At 53.6% G+C, this 20,784-nt stretch overlaps 1 protein-coding gene across 3 annotated transcripts in view; it reads right to left on the reverse strand.

Moving 5' to 3' along the window:
- The window catches only part of Col16a1 (collagen type XVI alpha 1 chain), a 53,254-nt gene that overhangs the window by 14,099 nt on the left and 18,371 nt on the right, over positions 1-20,784 (reverse strand). For 2 of the 3 annotated variants that reach the window (XM_026782182.1, XM_013348275.2), the window contains 22 exons: positions 20,429-20,536; positions 20,014-20,136; positions 19,871-19,924; positions 19,649-19,690; positions 19,197-19,232; positions 19,059-19,112; positions 18,832-18,900; positions 14,080-14,133; positions 13,964-13,990; positions 13,236-13,295; positions 12,992-13,039; positions 12,818-12,871; positions 8,151-8,204; positions 7,954-7,986; positions 5,834-5,950; positions 5,601-5,642; positions 5,401-5,487; positions 4,566-4,610; positions 3,695-3,739; positions 1,959-2,012; positions 1,385-1,438; positions 819-872 (listed from right to left, as the gene is read on the reverse strand). In XM_026782182.1, the coding sequence (XP_026637983.1) occupies positions 819-872; positions 1,385-1,438; positions 1,959-2,012; positions 3,695-3,739; positions 4,566-4,610; positions 5,401-5,487; positions 5,601-5,642; positions 5,834-5,950; positions 7,954-7,986; positions 8,151-8,204; positions 12,818-12,871; positions 12,992-13,039; positions 13,236-13,295; positions 13,964-13,990; positions 14,080-14,133; positions 18,832-18,900; positions 19,059-19,112; positions 19,197-19,232; positions 19,649-19,690; positions 19,871-19,924; positions 20,014-20,136; positions 20,429-20,536 (1,314 nt within the window). The remainder of the gene's footprint in view (positions 1-818; positions 873-1,384; positions 1,439-1,958; positions 2,013-3,694; positions 3,740-4,565; positions 4,611-5,400; positions 5,488-5,600; positions 5,643-5,833; positions 5,951-7,953; positions 7,987-8,150; positions 8,205-12,817; positions 12,872-12,991; positions 13,040-13,235; positions 13,296-13,963; positions 13,991-14,079; positions 14,134-18,831; positions 18,901-19,058; positions 19,113-19,196; positions 19,233-19,648; positions 19,691-19,870; positions 19,925-20,013; positions 20,137-20,428; positions 20,537-20,784) is intronic. The other variant, XM_026782183.1, reaches the window with a different exon arrangement.

Consider the following 20,784-nt stretch of genomic DNA (forward strand, 5'->3'; position numbering starts at 1 on the left):
CTCTCTCTCTCTCTCTCTCTCTCTCTCTCTCTCTCTCTCTCTCTCTCTCTCTCGTCTACACAGCATCCTCACACTACTCCAGCCCCACGCCCCACCCCCACCCTGCACGCTCAGGGGGTCTCAGCTCTCTTCATAGCTATTTCTATCTACTCGTGTTTTATCTGCTTCCTGCTGCAGGGCAAGGCATGCAGGGCCTGCTTTGCTCAGTGCAGAACCCTCAGAAGGGCTCGGAATACCCAGCATGCCTAGGAGACAATCTTGTTGCAGATTAAAAGTGTGACAGTTGTTGGCAGAGTCCCATGAGGTTTCGCTGACATTCGCGAGGGGGAGAGGTAAGGTTCCCACCCTAGCTTGGCGGGTCCCAGATATGAGGGTTGGGGTTCCTCACCAGAGAAACTAGGGCTCCAGGCCAGGCTCCTCACCACTAACTCCCTAGCTGGCTGCAGGACACTGGGTGAGTCATGTCCCTCAGGAGCCTGTGACCTCATGTGCTAGCTGTCCCAGCGCCTACGTTCGGTGTAGGACCCCCATGAAGGTGGCCTCAATAGAGAAAAAGGCTCCTGGCCCTGATCTGGCAGGAGGGGAAATTCTGCCAGCTGACTGGGCCCTTCCCCTCCTCAGTGTCGTCTCTGCAAGAAGCCTGCTGGGATCTCCTCACAGCCTGCGCCTCCGCAGCCACCAGCTGGTGCAGAGACGCAGCTGGAGTGACTCTGGGGCAGGGGCAGCAGGGGTCACAGGAAAGTCCCAACCCTGTTGATGAAGAGGATGCGGGGAGGGGGCTCTTCCCTGCCCTCCATTCATCCCATGCTGTAGCTTACCGACTCGCCCTTCTCTCCTGCAGGGCCGGTGTATCCTCGCTCTCCCTTGATGCCCTGACAAGCAACAGCAGAATTAGCTCTGTGGCCTGCCTATAGGGGTGCTAATGCAAGACACCAGGGTTACAGCTGGAGCCCAGACTGACACTTGAAGGCCGAATGGACCAAAGTAGGGGACTAGAGGGGGGAAACAGTAGCCAGTGTGGCCACCCAGCTGCCACTGTGGCCCACACTGGAGAGGTCTGGGGGCGCCTTTGCAAGGAGCAGCATCTCTCGGGTGTCTTCCTCACTCTCTCAAAACCCGTTGGGCGGCACATCTCAGTTCCTTCTGAGTCTGGGACTCATGGGGGTTCTGAGAGTGTCCCCTTCCTTCCCTCCATTGTAATGGTGGGGGCAAGCCACATCACCAGGGGAACCAAAGTGGAATGTGGGGGGGTCATACATGGATGGCATGGTAGAGACTGAATGTTGGGAAAAGGGGAACACGGTTGAGGGACGCCCTTTCTGGCCCTGTTCTCACCGTTGGACTGTACCCCCAGTACCCCCAGAGTCAGAGTCCTCTTACTCACAGGCAATCCTGGGGGTCCCATGGCACCTGGGTAGCCAGGTTGTCCTGGAGGACCCTGCAAAGCAAGGCAGGTATGGTGATGGACCAGCCCTCAACCTTTCTGTTACCCTCTCCCTGTGTGAGAAACCCAAACCGAAAACCCTGGATCTGCTATCCAGCGGGTGCCCATCCGCCACCCAAACCACCCACACCCCAGGTACAGTTACTATTCTGGGCCATTTCCCAAGCCCAGGTGACCAGCCCCAGAACCCTGGGAGCAGAGTGGGAAAGGAGGCCCAGAATGAGGTGGGGAGGAGCAGGCAGGCACACAAGTGTGGAGGATGAAGGAAGGAGAGGAACCCTCACCCCCACAATGGTAGCTAAGAGCCGGAACACACACAGCTCCCAGGGTGTAGGGGCTACATGGACACCCAGCTCCATCCATCTGAGGGGTGTGAAGCCCTTTCTTTTGAAGCTCCCAGCCCTTCTGCATCAGGGCTTCGTGACTGAGGAGTTCAGAAGAAAGCCTCTCCCCATCTCCCACTCAGTGGCCACCCCTCAGCCATCGCTGCAGGAATCCTGGGCCCCTTTCTTACCGGCTCTCCCTTGTCTCCAGTCAGGCCTGTGAGGCCTCGCTCTCCTTGCAGGCCCTTAGAGAGAGAAACCATGAGAAACGGCAGAGGAAGATAATCCTACCTAGAGCAGACTCTTCCTGCCCCATGCCTGCCTCTTTGCACTCTGGACAAAGGTCACGAGAAGCAGCCCAGTGTCCCTGGTAAAGGGACTGTCATGGGTGTGTTCTGGAAGGGCGAATGTGTAAATCCACTTTCAGGAGTGCAGCTTATAGACAGGCAGCAGCAGAGACACCCCTTCAAGTGAGCCCTGATAGGGCTCCTTCCCGGTGACTGTCACTGCCCTACCCTACTGTGGAGGCTGTCTGGGATGCACCTTAGGAGACCTGTGCTCCTTCTGGGGGGAGGCTGTCAGGGAAGATGCTCCCACAAAGTGTCATCGAGTCCCCAACACTTACCTGTCCCAGTTCCCACCCGAGCCCCAAATCACCTTCTTTAGTGATGCCAGGGACAGGCACAAGAGGGCTCTCCCCAGAGCAATCCCATATCACTCGTAACATGGAGAGGGATGTCAGTGGCAATCAAAGCCCACCATTCCTCACCCCGATCGCCACAGCTCCAGGTCACCATCAAAAATATCTCTTCTGCCCCCTTATCCCTTGTGCCTGCTAGAAATGGCACCCAAACCTTTCCATGACACAAGACAGATGGCTAGACAGACAGATGGCCCCTTCACCCAAGCAAGCAGAAACAGACATGGCCCGGCCAGGGATGAAGACATGGGGACAGACTGGACTACGTACGACAAGGAGAGACCCTCGTCCATGAGCCTCCACCACCAGGCCTGGGACGGCAGGAGCCAGCCCCGGGCACACGAATCCAACAAACAAGAGGTTTAGCTTCCATGACCCAGGAGAGAGCAACACTGAGGATGGGGTGGGGGTTTGTGATTTAAACACACCTGTGACAACGACGACGACAAGCAGAGCAATTAACGACACCTGGCAGAAGGATCAGCCCAAGACCGTGGGCACAGAGGGACAGGGCCCTAACACCAGACACCCAACTGACTGGGATCACATGCCTAGCCTTGAAGCAGACTGGGCCTAGAGCCAGGGAAGAGAAAGAAGAGGAGGGCATGGGTTTCCTCTAGCCGCGGGGAAGGGTGCACGCAGGGCTGCCTGTAAATCCCCAGGGTGCCTCTGGACAGTCCTACCAGGCAGCAGGGCAGCCAACCTGTGCCAGCCTGCAGTGTGAAGCCCTAAAGCCTTGGCATCTCTGCCGGGCACAGAGCCAGGTGCCTGGCAGGGTCCCAGGAACTACTTTCAGCAAATCTTCAGTCCACACGGCAGTGGTGGGAAGCCGGAGGCAAGAGTGAGTCGGAAGAGATACAGGGGCTCCTTCATAGAGGCCCCAGCTTCCAGCATGAAGGTAAAGAGACCTGGGGGACACAGGGGAGTGACGTGTGGGCTTGGAGGGAAAGAGAAAGCGGGCGGAGAAGGTGTGAAGATGGGAAGAGGAACCCTGGAGGAGAGGCTGAGGGCGCTCGCTCAAAGAAAGTCAAGACTGGAATGGTCTCCAAGCCTTCAGGACTTAAGGGAACCTGTGTCGTTAGCTACCATGCCTGCAGGGGACAAACAACGAACAGAACACCAGAACACGGAGGGGGAGAGGAGAGGGCACCACGGGAGGGGGAGACAAGCAAAGCCACAGAGACCTGGCTGGCAGGAAGGGGAGGCAGAGTGGCGCTAGGTTCTTACAGGCAGTCCGGGGGAGCCAACAGTACCAGGAAAACCTGGGGGGCCCTGGTGGGAGAAACAGGCACGTGGTCACATCTCACAAGAACAATCACCCTGGGGGAACCTGGAGGTACCGTCCGCAGTTGGGAGCTTTGTGGGGAGGTGGTGCTGGGAGTTTTTCAAGGTTGCTGGAAAGAGGTCTTATCAGAAGATGGCCACCGTGCCCCTCGATGGGCTCCTCCACCGGCAGATACCAGCAGCCTCCCTAGTCTGAAAACCCTTGCCAGGGCGCTCCCAGTCTGCCGTCAGTGGAGTAAAAAGCCCGTTCCTTTCAGTCCTGCCCCCCTCTCCTGATCACCAACATCCCTCAGGAGAATAGTTCCAAGGCCTCCACCAGCCATTTTGTTTCTGACAAAGAACACACTGCCAGCACTTCCTGTTTGTCAGGTCATGTCTTTCCTGCTTCGCCAACATCCCTGAGGATTCTGGGTGGAGACCCCTGGCCTGGGCTTTGTAGACTTCGCTAGAGACGGCTCCACAGAATGACAGAGGGCCCTTGTTGGGACTGTGTTAAGGTGAGTGGCGAGATCTGACTGGGCAACCATACACCTTGCTGTCTGTGGGGCCCCTAGTGTGCTACTAATTCCTGCAGGGAAGAGGAGGGGCCCAGACACATGCACCCGAGGGCCCTCCCTAAGTGGATTCACAGGCAGTGGGGGCAGAGCAGGGCATTCCTGGCCAGAGACCACTGTCCCAAAAGATGCTCTCCCGAGGGAAAGATAAGCATAGTCGGTGTCTCGCCTGGCTTCTTGGGGACAAGGCAGCAGAATGGTGTGTGGGTTAGGACTTTCTGAGATCGGTTCAAACAGACCAGAATACCTGAGATACTTACAATAGGGCCTGGAGGACCTGGGGAGCCTCTCATGCCAGGTGGTCCCTGCAGAAGAAAGCAAAGGAACAAGATGGAGAACCTGAGGCCTTGCAGAAACCCGTGTTATGGTACCTGCCTCCAGCCCCCTGCTGCAGCCCTAAGAGGGCTGTCTGATGTCAGAGCAGAGCCATTTAGCTGATGTTAAAATGGCCTTTCATTCAGTTCATTCAGTCATCCAACAGACATTTATTGAGCAGCTATTATGTGCCGGGCACAGGCCCAGGGGCTGGGAACATAGCCATAAACAAAACATTAAAATCTCCACTATGAAGTGCTTATGTCCTAGAGGCAAGGTGAACAGTAACAAACAGAACACAGCTGGCACACAGCTGCTGCGCAAGTCCATACCTGTGGAATGTTCTAGAAGGAAGTAGATGCCCAGAATGTTGGATGGTGTGAGTCTAACAAAGGCAAAAGAGCTTGGGGAGGGTGTGTGTGTGTAGCTTGGGGAGTGTGTGTGTGTGTGTGTGTGTGTGTGTGTGTGTGTAGCTTAAGGAGGGGGTGTGGGGGGGGGAGCTTGAGGAGTTATTGTGGTTTAGAATGGGTGATTTAGGAAGGCCTCACTGAGAAGGAACGATGTGACCTGATTGCTGAGGGGAAAATAGGCCTGGAGAAGAGGGGTACCAGGAGAGGAAGCAGCTAGGAGCCAACCTGCTTGGGTGCCAGGAAGCTGAGGAGGCTGCGTGGTGAGTGGCTCCAGGCCATGGGAAACCCAGAGGAGGAGAGTGCTCAAGGCAGATGTGGACCCTATGTCTTCAAGGCCCTACCTGGATGAGGGCCTGGGCCTTGGTCTTACCTCTTCTCCTCTTTGACCTGGAAGCCCTGGAGGACCAGGCAGGCCGGGGTTCCCAGGACAGCCGGGTTCTCCCTCACTGTTGTCTCCCTGGGGTGGGGGAAGAGATAAAAGCAGAAGTGAGTAGGAGGGAGGGAGGGAGGGAGGGAGGGAGGAAAAAATGGCAAGAGGGATGGACAAAGAGAAGGCAAGGACTTGCTCACCCTGGCCTCCTCTGCTCTGGGGCGCTCCCTTCCCATAAAGCACTGTGGTAGACAAGAGAGGCTCTGTTAGGTAAGGCTGGTCAGGAGGCCTCTGGTAGGCACATGACACCGCACCAGGACTGCCAGCTACCCCGGCCCAGTCTCTGCCAGATGGAGACATCAGGACCAGCACCAGGGAGCCCTCCTACACCAGGGAAACCTACCATAGCAGCCCGCCTCTGCCCAGTTCCTACCCTGGCACAGTTGTCAAAGCCTGGCACACCAGGGACGCCCTGGTCTCCCTTTTCTCCCTTCTCCAGGAGGAAGGCCGGATGGGCCGTCTGGGCCTGGGCACAGTTTCCACAGATGCTCTGATGGGACAAAGGGGAAGGACAGAGGGACTGGGTCAGAGATGCGCAGGAAGAGTCTACTGGGGAATGCCCTCAGAATCCAGGACCCGGGCATCCTGCCCAGCAGTCCACCCTCACACCCTCCCTCCCCAGCCACATCCCTGCAGCAGCTTTGCTCTGTCCTCAGGGGACCCAATCCCAGCAATTGGCTCTGAGTTTCCTCCAGGAAGAGGCTCAGGTAGGGCCAAGCCAGAGTGCTTTCCAGACAGGCTGTGTGGGAGGAGGCGGAGGGACCCGCAGAGGGACCATCTGTCCCGGCTGTTCCTGCAACCTGCACCCGTGGCGAGGACAAGCCCCAAGGATCCAGGATGAAAAGCCTGGTTCCCAGTGCCAGCACCTCTGCCTGGGGATGCCAGGAAAGGGCTGCCAGAGGAGCAGGTCCTTCGTGGACACTTCCAGTGCGGGCCTGAAGCTCACCAACTGTCACCGGCTCCACAGGTCCCTGGGTCTGAACTGTTCTAACGAAAAAGGCTTCTTCTGACTCGGGCTTTGACCTTCTTGGTCACAGACTCTGTGACTCGTGGAAGCTGTGGGTCCTCTCCATCCAAACTAGCGAAACTAGGGCTCTCGTTCCAGAGGCCTTAGGAGCCTGGAGTCTCCCTGTCACAGGCGTGGTAGCTGGGACCCAGACAGAAGCCTCATGCTCACCTTCACCATTCACAGAGACACCCAAAGATAATGGCCATCATTTCCTCAGCACCCACGAGGCCACAGATTGTAATGGCCTTGGCATGTATCGCATTTGGTCCCCAGGCCACAGTGAGGTCGATTACGTTCCGAGCATTGTGGAGGAAGCTACTATTCAAGAGGGGTGGTGTGATTTGTCCAGGTAAACCTGGATTGGTCACTGCCTGTCTGTGTGGAGTCAGCGCTTCCTCTGAGCTGTGGACATGGTGATTGCTGGGCCTCCCAGCAGCCTCCCCTGGCTGCCATTTGACTTCTATTACAGGCTGATTCAGTTCCTGGGTGGAACCTTTTGTGGGACACTTGATTACAAAGCCACCTTGTGAACCATCAAAAGGACTTCACACCATCACGGCCTGGAGGGCAGGATTGAGGGGATGCCGGCCTCACCAAGACTAGGAGAGCTGGGGGTCTCACTGCCACAACCTCACTGTGATCTGACTCATGGCTGCTGCCTGGTTAACTCAACCACCTCCACCAGCTGCTTCTGGAAACATCCGTGATTCAAAGACGGGGCAGGGCAGACAGCTCTCATACTGTGCCCTGAATGAAGCTCCCTGCGGTGAAATAATGTCCACAGCACTGACTAGCCAGAGCCGAAGAGAAAGTGGCTAAAGGAGGAGAGATGGGGAAAGGAGCCCTGAGGATGCCAGCTCCTAGAGAGAGGTCCAGGAGCTTGAAGTCATCCTGCAGGAATGACCTGGCTGGACTGTCACTTCAGGAGGTGACTGAGCAAGGAGAACGGTGGCATAGGGACCTTGGTTTCCAGAGGACGCCCGAGAGCTTGGTCAGTCAGACCAGGCCACAGCCCTTTGGTAGAACTGCAGGCCAACCCCCTCCACAACTGCTCCTCCTACTGAAGTCTTTTCAAGCTGACATCCACCAGGCCTGTCTCCAACCTGACCCACCTGGTCCCCTGCCACTGTGTTGTCACCCCCTGCCTTGGCATGACCCAGAGAAGGGATGGCGCTTCTTTGCCAGCCGACGTGAGCTGATGTCAGGCTGGGTTCTGTCACCAGGCACATACCAGGTGGGGACCTTCCCAGCATTCCTTTAAGAGTGCATTCAGCAAATGTTGCCTAGAGGGTTGTTACAAGCCAGCACCCAGCCAGACCCTTTCAGGCAGATACTTAGCACGCCCTTCCCCCCCAGGAAGGTTCCCCAGGGAACCAGCAGGTTCAATCTGCTGCTATCTGTTAGCCGGCAGGCAACTGAACACCTGCTGTGAGAATCCCCTTTGGCGACACCTGCCAGCGCCAGTGCCTCCCGTGCCCTCTTACCTCAAGGAGGCGCTGCTCGATGGGTAAGGATCCCTGCAAGAGACAGATTTGGTTCTAGCTGGTTGGGGAGGGGAGGCTTATACAGCCTAGATGAGCATCCAGCCTTAAGATCGGAGCGAAGGAGGATCCCCCACCAGAGCTAAAGGGGTTGCATGGACAGGAATGACGATGGCCAGTGTGTCCTGGCTGATACCCACCAGCTCAGCAGTGAGCCCAGGCTGTCCTGGCAAACCGTTGTGTCCTGGCAAGCCCTGAAGCAGAAAAGAGACAGGAGAGATCAGACCCCTCTCTCAGGCTTGCGCTTTCCTTGTTTCCTGTTCCCAGCTCACAGTGCTGCCACCTGTCACCCCCTCCTGCATGGGTGAGAGCTCATCACACAGTTGGGGGCTGGGGGCACAGAAGGGTGGTCCTCAAAAGCAGCTCTACTGAGCACATTTCCTTGCTTTGCAGGTAAGAAGTTGGACCATGGGTCTTTTTTTTTTTATTTTAGAGATATGGTTTCTCTGTATAACATGTATAACAGCTCTGGCTGTCTTGGGACTCCCTTGTAGACCAGGCTGGCCTCAAACTCACAGAGATCCACCTGCCTCTGCCTCTGCCTCCCAAGTGCTGGCATTGGAGGCAAGAGTCACAATGTCCTGCAGGCAGAGGGCCTTCTACAGGGTAACTGCTGTGGTCTATCCTAAGTCATTTTCCTGTATTTTCTCATTAATTATCATCATAGTCTCCTAGAGGCAACAAGCAGTTTACCACCATCTTAAAAACAAAGGCACTCAGAGAACAACATTTGCCAAAGGTCACAGGTTGAACAAGACAGAGAAGAGACTCTGGGTGAGGGCCACTGGCCCCCACCCTCTAGCCACTGATTGCATCTTATCCCTTGAAAAACATCCCTAGAGCTGACGTCAGAAGCTTGCCAATCCGACCATCTGAGCATGAGTAACTTCTGGAAGAGTCTAAGCCCAGCTCTGTGTCGTCTCGGTTTCCCTCTCTGTAAAACGGTCATCGTGTGCGGCTTGGAGGAGGTGAAGCTGTGGGGGACTCAGCATAGAGCCCAGATGTAGGATGGATTGGGGTACTCCTGTTCAGAGTGTGCCATCCAGCCTCTGGCTTTCTCGCATATTCACAATGCACATTTGCATATTAAATACTCTGCCGAGGAAGGGAGGATGTTCCAGTTTGAATCTCCAGCACCCCACAAGGAGGAGGTGCACATTAAATGCGTGTTGGATGCATGCATCACTGCACAGCCTGCTCCTCCTGGTGCAGGATTTCCTGGGCCTGCTCTGAGACCCAGTCTCCCTTCATGACCCAGCTCCCAGCACTGGAACAGACCAGCTTCCCCTGAGTGATTCCTTTCTGTCCAGAGCAGGCTCTCCCACTCCTGGGTCACCACCCACTGTGTCCCCAGGGTTCAGAACAGTGCCCTGGCACATGGGTAAATGCTTTGAATGTTTTTGTTTAGAAACAGGGTCTAGTGCAGCCCAGACTTAGCCTCAAACTCACTATGTAGCTGAGAATGGTCTTGAACTCTGGTCCCACTGCCTCTACCACCTAAGGACTGAGATTGCAAGCATATGCCACCTCACCCAGTGTACGGGGTTGGGGATCCACAGGGCTTCTTGCATGCTAGGCAAACACACTACTAACTGAGCCATGCCCCTAGCCCTGTTACTATAACTCACCCATGGCTCCACTCCAGGGCTGCTATGCTAGTTCAAGTCTGAGCGCATGAGTCTCTCTTACCCTGGTAGGATTACACATGTGTATTCTCCTCTAGAAGTAGGGGATACAGCCTGAGTTTGACCGCTACCTTCCAGTTCTAAAAATCTTGGGTTCATTTCTTAGCCTCTGTGCCTCAGGCTCCTCAGGTGGAAAATGGATCCAGATAAAACGCCATCTGTGGGCATTGGGACACAGCCTTGGGCTAATAAACGTCATCTGCCTCTTAGCCCATTTCGGCACAGAGAAGCCTGGCGAAGGGCAGGTGCCTGTTTGCGGCAGCCTCAGGTTGGTCATGGACATGGGCATCAGATAACGACTCTGGGTCCTGGGATTGTACTCAGCACTTTTTCCTGTCCTTGTTCCCCTGGTGTGGCTTGGCACGGTTTGCACTACGCTAGCTCTGCCTGGTTAATGGGTCACTCTGGAATGACTCAGCCTCCACAAGCCAACTCCATGCCCCCTGTGATGGATCGCTGGATGCTGGCACTGGACAGAAAGCTCGGACACTTTCATCAAACGCAAAGACTGCCAAATGTCAGTGTAGGCTCTGGTTCCTGGTGAGCAGACCCCTGGGAGCTGTCCTGAAAGGTGGAGGAAGGGAGGAGAAAGGCTCCACTTGGGAAAGCTCAGAGGCGGCTCTTCTATACCTGACTGTGAGGCCTTGGACATGCTGGCTCACTTCTTGGGGCTTAAGCTGGCCCCAGTGGTGTGACTTAGGGGTTGGGGCTGACAAGGCTCAAAGGAATGAGAGGAGTGTGAACTAAGAGCAGGAAACGCTGTGGCAATAGCTAACGCCCCAGGGCACTCACTGTGTGCCAGGAAAGATCTCACACGCGTTGCACACCCAAGCTTATTTAACACCTACAAGAAGCCCACTGAGGCAGGTGCTTTAATGATCTACATTTAACAGATAAACGCATGGAGATACCACGAGACTAAGAAACTTGCCCAGTATCCCAGAGCACATGGCAGAGACGAGCTTCAGACTGAGGCTGCCCTGGCGCTGGGAACCGAAGTGTGACATGGATCTCGGCTCCTCCTAATAGTCTCGCCTTACTGACTCTGGCCTCTGTGCTATTTCCAAGGACATCATGGACATTCTCACCTCTAGGCCTTTGTATCTGCTGCCTTCCCTGATAGGAGGGTACCTCCCCAGGGGTGCTCCTTCCCAGGGGTGTTCCTCCTCAGGGATCCTCCTTCCAAGAGGTGCTCCTCCCCAGGGGTGCTCCTCCCCAGGGGTGCTCCTCCCCAGGGGTGCTCCTCCTCAGGAGTGCTCCTCCCCAGGGGTGTTCCTCCTCAGGGATCCTCCTTCCAAGGGGTGCTCTTCCCCAGGGGTACTCCTCCTCAGGGATCCTCCTCTCTAGGGGTGCTCCTCAGGGGTGCTCCTCCTCAGGAGTGCTCCTCCCCAGGGATCCTCTTCCTCAGGGATCCTCCTTCCAAGGGATGCTCTTCCCCAGGGATACTCCTCCTCAGGGGTCCTCCTCTCTAGGGGTGCTCCTCCTCAAGAATGCTCCTCCCCAGGGGTGTTCCTCCTCAGGGGTGCCCCTCCCTAGGAGTGTTCTCTCCCCAACAGATTCACTTGTATTTCCTTTATATTTTGATCCAAATGTCACCTTTTATTTTATTTGTATGTGTGTATGTTTATGTGTATGTGCATGTGTGTATGTAGGTTCATGTGTACGTGTGTGTGTGCATGTTAAAGCCAGATCTTAACACTGGATGTCTTCCTCAGTTGTTCTAAGATTTATTTATTTATTTAATGTGCACTGATGTTTTGCTTGTATATACTCTGGGTGAGGATGTCCGATCAGATCCCCTGGAACTGGAGTTACAGACAGTTGTGAACTGCTGGGAATTGAACCCGGGTGTTTTGGAAGAGCAGCCAGTGCTCTTAACTGCTAAGCCATCTCTCCAGACCCTCTCCATCTTATTTTTAACTTAATCTATGTGTGCATGTGTACGTGTGTGAGTCGATGTGTGTGTGTGTGTGAGAGTCAGTGTGTGTATATGTGTGTGCACACGCTCATGCACACATACACAAATCCACAGATGCCACAGCAAGGTTGTGGAGCTCAGAGGACAGCTGAGGATTTAATAATTCTCTCCTTCCACCTTGTGGGATCTGGGGACGGAAGTCAGGTTAGCATGTGAGCACCTTTCCTGGCAGAACCATCTCATTGGCTCTCACCTTAATTTCTGAGACGGGGTCTCTCACTGAAACTGGAGCTCACCAGTTAGACTGGCAGGATCCTCCTGCCTCTGCTCCTCCCCCAAGCACTGGAGTTACAGGCACAGGCCACCATGTCTGGCTCTGATCTCACAGTGAGCACAGTGAGCACTTTCCCAACTAGGCCACCTTCCCAGCTCCCAGGTCCTTATGTCAGCCCCAACCCCAAAGTCACACCACTGGGGCCAGCTTAAGCCCCAAGAAGTGAGCCAGCATGTCCAAGGCCTCACAGTCAAGTATAAAAGAGCCGCCTCTGAGCTTTCCCAAGTGGAGCCTTTCTCCTCCCTTCCTCCACCTTTCAGGACAGCTCCCAGGGGTCTGCTCACCAGGAACCAGAGCCTACACTGCACATTTGGCAGTCTTTGCATTTGATGAAAGTGTCCGAGCTTTCTGTCCAGTGTCAGCATCTCAGTATGTTCACAGAGGTCTTCCCAGTTCTCCTCCCACTGTCCATCCCCATAGTCAGCTTTATCTCCCTCCTTTGCATGGACCACGCTCTAATATACTAGAGTTTCTATTTCTTGCTTGTTACCCATCTCTCTTGCAGGGATTGTAATGTTTGATCCACATCCCGGTATCTAAAATGGTGCCTGGAAAAGATCACACGGGCAGAAAGGCATGGCACACCAACAAATGCTGACTGCGGCTCCAACAGTGCACTCTGTACCAGCAGAGCCTGGCTCCCTGCCAGGCCTGGGCTTGCTTGGGCTAAAACACAACAGGACATTCCTCAAAATAAGGCAAGGAGTCCACAAGCCTGGCCCAGGGCTCTGCGAGCCGGCCATGCCATGCCAGGAGAACCCATGACAGATGTGTAAGTAGAGAAACAGTACTCAGGGCCAGGATGGAGGAGGTCCCACGACTGCTTGGGCCCTGACCCCTAAACCTCAGACTCTCTCTTCACCCTTTTACCTGCAGTCCAGGCAGTCCAGGGGGACCTGGTGGTCCAGGGACACCTGGGGGACCCTGGGGGAGAGAAGACAAAATCAGAGGGGGATGAGAGCTCCCTGCCACAGGGGATGGCAGTAGTGTCAGCGCGGGAAAGCCGCGACAGGAGGCAAGACAAAGGAGACAAGCCACACACACCTGCGGGCCCGGCTGCGAGGAGCTGCCCATCCACAGTCCCGGAGCACCCTGGGTGGGAGTGGGGGCCGCAAAAGAAGGGGAGAGGTTACAGACAATGCCTACACCAAGCGCAGAGCTGCACGGGAAGGGGGCTGGCTGGAACACGAAGCCTGGCAAGGACTCTCGCCCGCTGGCACCAGGTGAGGCGAGGATCTAGACCTCTCCCTCAGTGGGAGAAGGTGGGAAAGCAGCTCTGCCCACTCACCGGCATACCAGAGAAGATGGCCTCTCCCCGAGAAGTACAGGAGCACTCTCCTGGTTCACCCTGGAAGGACAAGAGCCTTGGTTTGAAGTGGCAAAGACAGAGGGTCCTCTGGAAACCTCATCTGGGAGGTGGCATGGGCTTTAGAGCTGGAAAGGTCTGGATCAGCTTCCTCCGTCATGACTTCAGGCAACCCACAGGCCTCAGCCTCCTCATCCACCAGGAGATGGGCTAGATGCAGTGTGTAGTGGCCATTTAGTTCAGTCACCATCAACTGAGAACCAGGAGAATAATCCAGTCCTGTCCTTCTCGGGGTCCCCATCAGCTCTCTCGCTACGCACCCGCATAATCTCGCCATAGCAGTCATGGCTTCATCTTGAACAGCCCCACTCCCCAAGGCTCTGCCTGGTTCTGTGCCCTTTTATTCTGGTCCCTCATCCCTCTGCCTTCCTCTCTTCTTGCCTCATCCTTTGACCCAGTTTCCATGTGGAAGTGCAGCTGTCCACTAAAGGGGCCCTGGAGTTCTCTGGGCCCCTGAGATCAAGGCTGGATTCTGAGCTATCTATCATCCCCTGCATGAAGTGAGTGTGGTACCCACAGCTCTTGGAACCAGGAAGCCTGTGAACAGTAAGGTGACCTGCCCCATCCTCCAGTCTGAGCAGCTGTTAGGAGGAATGGGACCCTAGGAGTCCAGTCCCAATGAGCGGTGGCCCCAGGCCCTGGAGACTTACCTTCTCTCCTCGAGATCCCTTTTCACCCTGCAGAGATAAAACACCAGGAAGTGAGTAGGTACGAGGGGGAGGCAGGTCCAGCCACAGAATCCTGCTGCCTTGGCCACCATACTCACTGGTGTCCCTTGGGCTCCTGGAAGTCCAGTCTGTCCTTTCTGCCCATCTTGGCCCTGAAGGGAAAGGGGCAGAGTTAGTAGGTAAGGTTGGATGGCAGCCAGTCATTTGGCTAAGGAGAACAGCAGCACAAATGGAAGCAGTGCCAGGCCCCCTGGTGCCCCTGTTCCAGAGGGGAGATTGTGGCCAGCGTGCAAGGAGAAGGCAGGAAGGAGGAAAAGAGGGTGTGGCTCCCAGCACTGGGCGCTGCACCCAGCACCCGTCAGAGAACAGTGAATGAGGCCTCCACTCTTGCCTCCTGCAGGAAAGGGTTCTGCTTTGCAAACGAGGAAACTGAGGCTTGAGGAGATGTCAGAGCCACAGGAGCAAGCACACAAGCCTGGCTGGGGATCTGTGGGCCCAAAGGCCCCGCCCCCCGACTTCTTTTTCTCTTTGCACACATCCTCGCTGTTTAAGTTGCTCTGTGGACCGAGCTGAGAGAATGGAATTTCAGACCTTGTTATATCAACTCTGAGACACTATCACTTACCTAAAGTCTCACAAGTAGTGAGTGTGACACACAGCCAGGTAGTGCGCGGCACACCTGGAAGCCACCCCCCACCCCCGTGGGATTGGGGACAGGAGAGGTCTGTCAGTGCTTCTGACAAGGAGTATATCAGATGCGCTGAGCATAGCAGACACCCCATGACTGCCTCCTGGGGATGCCCCACCTTTGGAACCAGGGTTCAAAGCTGTCCTGGGACAAGTCTCCAGCTCCACCTTTACCCTGCTTTGAGACAGGCAGGGATTCAGACTGTCTAGGTCTTCTGGGCAAAGCCATATGGACTCGGGCAAATCCCTGTCCCTCTAGGCTTTGGCACACCACCAGAAAGAAATTATCAATGTTCTCCGAACTCAAACAACAATTTCTCTAGGGATCTACAAAAGACAGGGAAAGGATAAGGCTCACTGGGCTATTTTCAACATTACCGAAAGCTCAAGAAAAATTATACATTTGCCCACAGCCCAGCATGGCAGAGGCTGGCTGAAAGGTGGCATTTCTTTGATTCAGGCTAAAATTATCATCTTGTAAAATTCTAGTGGGTTCACACGGAGTAGAAGCTGACTATTAGACAGGTCTTTGATGACTAAAATGAGAAAATGCACTTATTATTACTTAATCTATGCAATTTACTCAATAGACAGGTCTTTTAAGTGTGGGAGTCATTGTCTTGGGCAGCACAGAATTGAACCTTTCTTTCCCCACAGATGCTCAGTGGATGGTCCCCAGGGGCTCCAGGGCTGGGATAAGGGGTAAACTTCAAGTTCCCAGCTCCACCCCCTACTCTCTGGTCTTTGCTCGCCTTGTATGGAACTGGAAAATGACAGCAGCCCATTTTGGTGGCTCATACCTGCAATCCCAACACTTAGGAAGCTGAGAAAGGAGGCATGCCAAATTTTCAGTACAAACCCGGGCTACACAGCCAAGTTCCAGGTTAAGTCTGGCTTAGAGTGTTAGACCTTGCCTCTAAAACACACCAATAATAATCATAACACTTCCTCTACAGGGCTGTGTTTTAAGACAGGGTTTCTCTGTGTAGTCCTGGCTATCCTGGAACTTGCTTTGTATTTGTAGACCAGGCTGGCCTCAAACTCACAGAGATCCACCTGCCTTTGCCTCCCAAGTGCTGGGATTTAAGGCATATCCCACCACTGCCTGGCCTCTACAGGGCTGTCTGGAAGAGGAAGCTCATTTCTGCATGTCCAGAGCTGACTGAGCACAGGGCCTCAGCAGGCCACTGCTCCAAAAATGGGGATGACAGAGCTAAAAATGTAGATCTCCAAACAGGGGAGCGAGCTAGTGAGGAAAAAACCAAGGGGGCTGGATAATGGCAACCAAATTCCTATTAGTTTGGATAAACAATTTCTAGTCCTCTACAGAACAGGAAGGTGACCCCGGTTTACAAACAGCGGAGTGGCTAAGGGTTCTGAACACAAAGAAATGATCAGAAGATGAAATGCTAATCACCCTGATTTGTTCAGAATATCCTGCGTAAATGTGCTGTGTAAATATGGACAGTTAACTATAATCTGATTTGAAAAAGCAAAACACTGGGCTGGAGAGCTGGCTCAGCAGTTAAATGCACTTATTGCTCCTGCAAAGCATGCCGGTTAGAGGCCCAGCACCTACGTGGTGGCTCACAACCATCTGCAGCTGCAGACCCCGGGATCTGGTGCCCTCTTCTGACCTCCGCAGGCACCAGGCTTACACATGCAAACAAAACATTCATATATATAAAAAAAATTGAAGTTTTAAAGGAAAAGACTTCGTGTGTGTGTGTGTGTGTGTGTGTGTGTGTGTACACGTGTATGTGTGCTTGCATGTGAAGTGGTCAGAAGTCAATTCAGGCTGTCGTTCCTCAGGAACTATCTACCTTAGTTGTGTTTGTTTGTTTTTAAGACATGGTCTCTCATGGGCACCTGGGACTTTCCAGTTAGTCTACAGGGACTGGCCAGTGAGCCCTAGGCTTACACTACTAGGGTTACAGCTACATGCGATCACATCTGACTTTTGTTTGTTAATATTAGTGGTGGTTGGAGTGCTTTTTTGAGACAGGGTTTCTCTGTGTCACCCTGGCTGTCCAGAAACACACTCTGTAGAACATGCTAGCCTTGAACTCAGAGATCCACCTGCCTCTACCTCCCAAATTGCTTGTTTTTGAGACAGGGTTTCTCAACGTAGCCCTGGCTGTCCTGAAACAGGCTAAGTAGACCAAGCTAGTCTTGAACTTGAAGAGATCCAGCTGTCTCTGCCTTCTGAATGCTGGGATTAAAGGCATGTACCCCCATGCCTGGCCACATGTGACTTTCCACATGGATGTGGAGGATCAAACTCAGGGTCTCATGCAGCAAGCACTTTACCCACTGAGCATCTCCCTAGTCCTTGAAATATATATATATACTTTTTCTCTTTTTAATTGTTTGGATAGGACTGTGCTATACATTCCCCCCACTCCTCTTCCCTCCTCCCCTCTCCCCTTCCACCCTCCCCACTGCCCTTCATGTTCCCATTTTCTCAAGAGATCTTGTCTTTTTTCCCCTTCCTAGGTAGATCCATGTATGTCTTTTAGGGTCCTCTTTGTTACCTTGGTTCTCTAGGGTTGTGGCCTGTAGGCTGGCTGTCCTTTCTTTGCTTTATGTCTATTATCTACTTATGAGTGAGTATATGTTGTATTTGTCTTTCTGGGTCTGGGTTGCCTCACTCAGGATGGTTGTTTCTAGTCCCATCCATCTGCCTGCAGAGTTCAAGGTGTCGCTGCTTTTTACTGCTGTGTAGCATTCCATTGTGTAAATGGAACACATTTTCTTTATCCATTCTTCAGTTGAGGGGCATCTAGGTTGTTTCCAGATTCTGGCTATTACAAACAATGCTGCTATGAACATACTTGAGCAAATGTCCTTGTGGCGCGACTGAGCATCCTTTGGGTATATGCCCCAAAGTGGTATTGCTGGGTTTTCAGGTAGATTGATTCCCAATTTTCTGAGAAACAGCCAAACTGATTTCCAAAGCAGCTGTACAAGTTTACATTCCCACCAGCAATGGAGGAGTGTTCCCACTTACTCCACACCCTGTCCAGCTTAAGCTGTCATCAGAGGTTTTTTGTTTCTTTTAATAAAAACTCAAGTCCAAATGGATAAAAGACCTCAACATAAAACCAACTACACTGAACCTCACAGAAGAGAAAGTGGGAAGTAGCCTTGCACGCATTGGCACAGGAGACCACTCCCTAAATATAACTCTAGTAGCACAGACACTGAGAGCAACAATTACTAAATGGGACCTCCTGAAACTGAGAAGCTTCTGTAAAGCAAATGAACAGTCAACAAGACAAAATGGTAGCCTACAGAATGGGAAAAAAATCTTCACCAACCCCACATCAGACAGAGGACTGATCTCCAAAATATACAAAGAACTCAAGAAACTAGATATCAAAGACCAAATAATCAAATAAAAAATGGGGCACAGATCTAAAGAGAACTCTCAACAGAGGAAGCTCAAATGGCTGAAAGACACTTAATACTCAACATTCTTAGTTATCAGAGAAAAGCAAATCAAAACAACTTTGAGATACCATTTTACATCTGTCAGAATGACCAAGATTGAAGATATATCTTTAAAAATAATAGAGGGGGTTGAAGAGATGGCTCAGTGACTAAGAGCACTGGCTGCTCTTCCAGAGGACCTGGGTTAAATTCCCAGCACCCACATGGCAGCTCATAGCTGTCTGTAACTCCAGTTCCAGGGAATCTGACACCCTCGCACAGATATACATGCAGATAAAACACCAATGCACATAAAATAAAAATAAATCTTTTAAAAAAAGCTAACAGAGACAAACTGGGGAGATGACTCAGCAGTGAAGAGCACGTGCTGCTCTTCCAGAGGACCAGAGTTCAGTTCCCAGCACCCAACGGCACATGAGCTCATGTGGGGCACATGCACACACATACATATACACACACCGAGAGACAGAGAGAGACAGAGAGAGAGAGAGAGAGAGAGAGAGAGAGAGAGAGAGAGAGAGAGAAACATGGCGGTGTTTATCATTTAAAGGCAGTTCCTGCGGTGTGTCTTCCTTCCCTGATGATGGCCCAGGAAGCTTGTCTCCTCCCACCCAGGCTGCTGAGATGGGCAGGGTCAACTCTGTGCCCCCCCTGGAGCAGCAGTGTCAAGGGCCCAGTCACAGCTCTAGTCTTGTAGGAAAGGCTCTTACCGGAGGCCCGGAGACACTAGCGCCAGGAGGTCCCATGGGTCCTGTGGCTCCTTTGGGTCCTGGAGGTCCCTGTGAGGAGAGGACAAATGGGTTGCCGAGGAATGATTTGAAGCCAGGTCCATTCAGAAGCGAGATGATGATCGGATCCCGGACAACCCTCTGCTGCTGTCACTTAGTCCCAGGTCTCCATGCCTGCAGCCCCAACAACCACAGAAGAAGGGGCTCACCTGGGCACCTCTTTCTCCAGCTGAGCCAGGTGGTCCCCGAGGTCCCGGAAGTCCCTGCAGATGGAAGCCCAGTTGGTTATCTCTTACCATAAAATGGCCCCTTCCATGTTAGCCACCTCCAGGCCATAGGAAACCTACCTGAATGCCAGGTAAACCTTGGGCTCCAGGCTCGCCCTGCAAGTCAGAATGGACAGTGTGGCATAGCAGCGAAAGCCACCTGTCCCTTGGACCTGTGTCACTGGCAGATCTGGAGGGTGTCTACCAGCACCAACTCAAGGGTTAGAGTAATGGGTTGGGGGAAATAAAGCCAAATTCTGGCAGGGCATTGTGGGTGGCACATGCCTTAATCCCAGTATTCAGGAGGCAGAGGCAGGTAGATCTCTGTGAGTTCAAAGCCAGTCTGACCTACATAGTGAGTTCTAGAACAGCTAGGGCTATGTAGAGAGAGACCCTGTCTCAAATCCTGTACAGGGTAACATCGGGCCAAGACTGCTGTGACCCCCTAGACAGGCAAAGCCCAGGATGGGGGAACGGGCAGCTATGGCGTGTTAGAAGAGAGCTGGAAGGCAAAGGTGGGATGAGATACTCACCTGGGGTCCCTCAGCACCAGTACCTGGAGGTCCAGGCTCTCCCTGAAGAGGAAAACCGACAATCCCTGGGTGGAAATTCTCAGCCCATCCCCCAGCTTCTCCTGAGCCCCTATGAAGAATCTACCCCCACCTTCTGCCACTCTGTGACTCAATCCCCCATTCCAAGCCTTCAGTCCCACGGTCCCACGGGTAGCTGCCCAGGGCTACCATTCCCGCACATACCTGAGTACCCTTCAGTCCTGGGGGCCCTTGAACTCCTGGTAGACCAGGCTGGCCCTAAAAGGCACAAGAGAACCCTTGGTGTGTTGGGAGGATAGAGAAGGCAACACTCAGGCAGGGAACGATGAGAGCCCCTGAACACTTACGGGTTTCCCAGGCCGGCCCACACCTTCAGGACCTGGCTCTCCCTTGGGACCCGGCTTCCCAGGCAGTCCTGATACATCGGTCAAGGCCCCCTGCAGGCTAGAGCAGGCAGTGCAGCCATCGCCCTGGTCAAGAGACAGGTAAGGTCAGGGGGAGCTTGTGAGCCAGAAAGGGTAGCCAGGCCAGGGGGCCTCACAAAGGGGCCTCCTGCATCCTCTGAGAGCCCCACCCCTCTTCCGCCTCTCCTCAGCTAAGAAAAAACAGATCCCTGATACTCCGAGCTGCTGTAGTAAGGAGTCCCGAGGAATCTGGTGCCGCCGGGCTCCCTTGAGGCTCCCTGTGGTCCTACCCCTCATTACTGACACCTTGATTTCTATTTGCCAATGCAACAAATTCCTCCAAGCTTGGTCCACTTACCTTTTCTCCTTTTGGCCCAGCAGGACCCCGAACTCCAGGCTCTCCAGACATTCCAGGCTGCCCAGTGGTGCCTGGCGTTCCAGGGTCTCCAGGATTTCCAGCATCACCCTGAAAGAATTAGGGTTTAAGGAAGCCTGGAGTCACCCAGGAGGGGGCAGGTTGCCTCTTGAGAGCTGTGGGCGATAGCAGTCACCCGAGCTGGGGGCTGAGAAGGGAATGGAGATTGGTACAAGTAATCAAGAAAGGGGGGGGGTAAATTGTTTCTGAGAATGGGGGGGGTGAAATTGGATGGGTGGAGATGTGGGGAGGATCTGGAAGGAGTTGGAAACTGTGATCAGAATATATTCCATAAGAAA

This window comes from Microtus ochrogaster, chromosome 10 (genome assembly GCF_000317375.1).
Source record: "Microtus ochrogaster isolate Prairie Vole_2 chromosome 10, MicOch1.0, whole genome shotgun sequence".
Classification (NCBI taxonomy): Eukaryota; Metazoa; Chordata; class Mammalia; order Rodentia; family Cricetidae; genus Microtus; species Microtus ochrogaster.